Source organism: Oncorhynchus clarkii, chromosome 31 (assembly GCF_045791955.1).
Source record: "Oncorhynchus clarkii lewisi isolate Uvic-CL-2024 chromosome 31, UVic_Ocla_1.0, whole genome shotgun sequence".
Classification (NCBI taxonomy): domain Eukaryota; kingdom Metazoa; phylum Chordata; class Actinopteri; order Salmoniformes; family Salmonidae; genus Oncorhynchus; species Oncorhynchus clarkii.
In genome coordinates, this window is record NC_092177.1 from 32483553 (window position 1) to 32488053 (window position 4501).

The 4501-nt window shown below is 49.1% G+C and overlaps 1 protein-coding gene across 1 annotated transcript; it reads right to left on the bottom strand.

Moving 5' to 3' along the window:
• Window positions 1-1061: 1061 nt before the first annotated feature.
• LOC139390999 (reticulon-4 receptor-like 2) lies at window positions 1062-4268 on the bottom strand. The gene is made up of 4 exons (XM_071138456.1): window positions 4184-4268; window positions 2564-2790; window positions 2065-2298; window positions 1062-1934 (listed from the first exon to the last, which is right to left on the bottom strand). Exons 1-4 carry the CDS (start codon window positions 4239-4241, stop codon window positions 1062-1064), a joined length of 1392 nt encoding a protein of 463 aa, XP_070994557.1. The 5' UTR covers window positions 4242-4268.
• Between the last annotated feature and the right edge of the window lie 233 nt (window positions 4269-4501).

A 4501-nucleotide genomic window follows, 5' to 3' on the forward strand; every position in this document is an offset into this window, starting at 1 on the left:
TCTCTGACCTGGCCTGATCTCTGACCTGGCCTGATCTTTGACCTGACCCGATCTCTGACCTGGCCTGATGTCTGACCTGGCCTGATCTTTGACCTAGCTTGATCTTTGACTTGGCCCAATCTCTGCTGTACGTCTTAACAAATTAACAATCCTTTCACTCTCACACTCGCTCTGCTTCTCTCTCTATTTTATCATCTCTTGTTTGTCATCATCCTTGGAACTGTAACTTGTTATCTCTCTCTCCTATACCTGTATATTATCACCCTCCTTTTCTTCATAGTTGACTTAAATCTACCTCTCCTCTACCATTTCACTGATAGTTGTCTCACTACAGTATTTTACCATCATTGTTCTTCCTACTATTTCCTTTATGAGATGCCCTCTGTGCTTTCTGTCTTGCTGCTGTAGCTCTGGTATCGCAGGTGGAGAGGTGAAAGTTGAAAGGTCAGTGAACAAAGATGACTCTGATGTCATTAAACCAAAACAAAAGAAAGTGTTGCTTTTGAAAATATTTTCTTTGCAGAACTGGTATGGTGTGGTTTACAATGGTGAGCGCTTGGCGCCGGACAAAATAGCCAACGCCTGCGTTGTTTGCTGCATATACAAACTAGTAGTTGTGGTGAAAAACTTCCTCAAAACATCACCATGTTACTGAGTGGTATGAATTGAATGCATTATTGTGTTACGGTGCTACATGTATGGACGTGTAAGAGTCCTGGTGTGTGATGTGTTAGTGCGGTGGTACAGTAGTGATTGGAGCTCGCGTAAACTGACCACACTATCGTGCTGTCACGGCGACAGAACCTGCTGCTGTGATTTAATCTCTGTGAAAAAGGACCTCAGCCCTTTCAGCAGCAGCGGTGCCCTCCAATCAAATGGTGTTAGCCTACAATGCATCTCACCTGTGCTCCCTACTGCCTGCCTGCTTCTACATCAGTGTACCGCCCCCTGGGGGCCGGGGGGGAAACTGAAAGCAAACAAGATCCAGGTGTGAAGAGAAGAAAGAGGAGGGAGAAAATAAAGTAGGAGAAAAGGAGCGGCTGATGGGGGGGGGGGGGGGTTCAGCCAAAGAGAAGATGGAGGGACAGAGTTAGCACAGAAAGGGAGAGGAGAGGGAGTAAAGACGGAGTGAGGGAGAAGGAGGAGGAGGGCGGGAGGATCGGAGTATCATAACCGGGCGGACACTCAAGCTCGAAGCAGCGCACAGAGGCGTCTTCATTCCCGTAGTCTGCCCAGTAGTCCTCCTGGTCCACCTTGGGAAGGTTCACCTCCTCCTCCGCCAGCTCGTACTTAGAGGAGAAGGAGGTGGAGGAAGGGCTGGAGGTCTGGCTGGGCTTGACTGAGGACAAGGGGAACACCTTGACCTTCTCCGAGCTCTTCTGGAAGATTCCTTTGGATGAGGATGCAGGCTTGTGCTTGGAGAACCACCATCTTGTCTTGGTGCTAAAGGTGGTTGTGGTGGTGCCAGCCAGTGACCCGGGGTCAGGGAGGGGGCAAAGGGCAAAGTCCATCTCTCGGAGGAAGCGCAGGTCCTGTCCACGGCGGTGGGAGGGGGATGAGCACATCAGCTCAGAGGAGGAGATGCGGGCAGTACGAAACCACTCCCACAGGGGGCGGGCCTCACAGCCGCAGGACCAGGGGTTCCCATTGAGGCGGAGGAACTGCACTGCCACAGCGTCGTTCATGGCCTGGCCTGGCAGCTCTGCCAGGGAGTTGTTGAACAAGTAGAGGATGGTCAGACGGCCCAGGTCGCGGAAGGCACGGCGGTTCACCTGCCGGATGCGGTTGTCGTGGAGCAGGAGGCGGTCCAGGTTGACCAGGCCGCGGAACGCGTTCTCGGACAGTGTGCGAATACGGTTGCCATGCAGGAAGAGGTGGGTCAGGTTGACCAGGTCGGAGAAGAGGTCATCCTGGATGAAGTGCAGCTGGTTCTCCTGCAGGGAGGGAGGACATTGTCAGTATGTGTGTGTGTGTGTGTGTGCGTGCGTGCGTGCGTGCGTGTGTGTGTACGTGCATGCATGCAGGTGTATGTATGAAGTTCTATGAGTGTGTGTGTATCCATACCTGCAGGTAGAGGAACTGCAGGCTGTAGAGTTTGAGGAAGAGGTCGAGGGGAAGAGCGGCCAGCTTGCAGCGGTGCATGTGCAGGCTCTGCAGCTTCTCCAGTCCCCGGAACGCTCCACCCTCCAGTCGCCGTAGCGACGGGTTGTCACCAAGGTCCAGCTCTTCTAGAACCCTCAGGTTGCTAAAGGCTCCAGCCTCAATCAATGTGATGTTATTGGAGTAGAGCCAGAGGACCTATCAGGGGGAGGGGTTGAAAAGGGGAGAGGTAAATAGAAAGGGATCGTTACACAAGGACACACACAGCTCCTATAAGGAGCAAGGACACAGCTCCTATAAGGAGCAAGGACACAGCTCTGATACGAACACACAGAGCTCAAATACTAAGCAAAAGACTACATTGAAATGCAACACTATGCAATATCAATCCACAAACACAAACACAAACACACGAACACCTCATTCACATAAAAAATAGGTCCACACAAACACACATTCTCACCTGTGTCTCGAAGCCAAAGGAGTCTGCTCTGAGCTCGGTGATGCGGTTGTTCTGCAGAAAGACGCGCTGGGAGTCGTAGGGAACTCCGGAAGGCACGGTGGTGAAGTTTTGAGACTGGCAGCTAACCGTCATGGGTGAAGGGTAACACACACACAGCCTTGGACACGCCCCCACCCCACTCGGCTTCAGCACCACCAACCACAGCACCAGCCACAGGGTGAGCCCACCTGAACAACACACACAAGGAGAGAAAAGAGACAGGAATAAATGTGACACACAGTCAAACTCTGGGACAATATTTTCTCATTTTATCTTATTCACTCATGGACATAGATTACAATAACGGGACATTATAACAATTAGCAGATGCATTGTACAGTGAAGACAGTCAGAGAAAAATAGAGTGAGAGAGAAAGAGATTCTGAGCTGTTTTCAGCACTTGGAGCTGTCCAGTGGAGTGAAGCACAAACCAAGATTATCAAAGGACTGCTGGGATCTCAAGTCTGATTTATCGACCAAAGGTCTGAACAGTGGCAATCATTCATAATAAATGACATTATACAAATCATCCGCCTATTTATATCTAGCTGATCATGTTACATAGGCTAGTCACAGTAGGGGTTTATCATTCTGGGAACCCAACAGTTATCCAAGACTAAACAGCTGGATGTGCGTAAAACCAAATATTCTGCTCCTCTGGTTCAAAGTGCTATCAAGTTATATTACACGAGCTACAGAAGTGCCAAACAACATTTACCCTAGTAGGTTAAGTTCCCGAGACAACTTCACAAAAAGTCTGGATCACCAAGAGGTTACAGAGTATGGACACGCGTAAAACAAGGTAACCGGACCCGGCTCAGTTTCGCTCTGCATGGATTATTCAGAGGCGGTTTGGCAAGCACGGATACCCGGGACAAAGCGGCCCGGTGAAAATAACATCGCATTAAAAGATAATCGCCTGCCCATTCAGCTTCGTGCGCAAGATTTTCCAACCACCTCACCTTCTGACAAGGCTCGTTAATTAACTCCACGCGCATGGGACATGGAGAGGACTTGTTTAGTACGTGCGCGCTTGTGAGCAACATGAACAGTTTCCACGTTTGTTCTTGCTTATGAAATAACTAGTTTACCTTACTTATGTCCTTGCTTCAGATTGCATGCATTTTCTCTATGAATTAATCTACAAAGTTGATTTACCAAGTGTAGGATACAACGGTACATGCGCAAAAGTCATTTACAAAGCAGATGAAAACTGAACGAATGAACAACTAAGCTTTACAATTTTGAGGTGGATGGAGAGTTAAGGGAATGAAGGTTTTAAGTGTCATCTTGTTTGCAAGAGCCAGATTCGTACTTCAGGGAGCCAACAACTTTATTGAAACAAGTGAATAGGCTACAGATGTGGCATATGCAGGCACCCTATTCAGGTAAGCCTAGCTGTTTACGCACTTAACTGTGAACGAATTCAATTGACTGTAAATGTAATACACAGTGAGTCTATAAACACTGTAAATCACATCTGGCTACAGAACCATCCTCATCCCCATTACCATCGACCACATCTATTCAAAAACAAAACATTTATGATAAAGCCTAGCCTATGAACTGAAGTCAACTCACTCTTGAAGTTGCGGATTTTGGAGCTCCGAGATCTCCGTGCAGTCGAGCGAATCTCCATCTCGAACCAAAGCCGAAAGCGAGCTAGCCTGAGCGCCGAGAAAGTGCCTGCTATCTCCGCTGAAGTTCAGCTCTGGTGACGGAGTCGGTGCGATTGAGTGAGTGACAAGCAGAACTGGTTTATACTTGGTGAGCTGGCACCCACGGATGTGGAAAGCCGCGGAATAACTCATACGTCACTCTGTATGGCTCAGACTCGCGCGGGCGAGGAGATAGGGTGGAGGGGAGGGTGTGGATAAATTGCTCAGGGGAGGAAGTCAC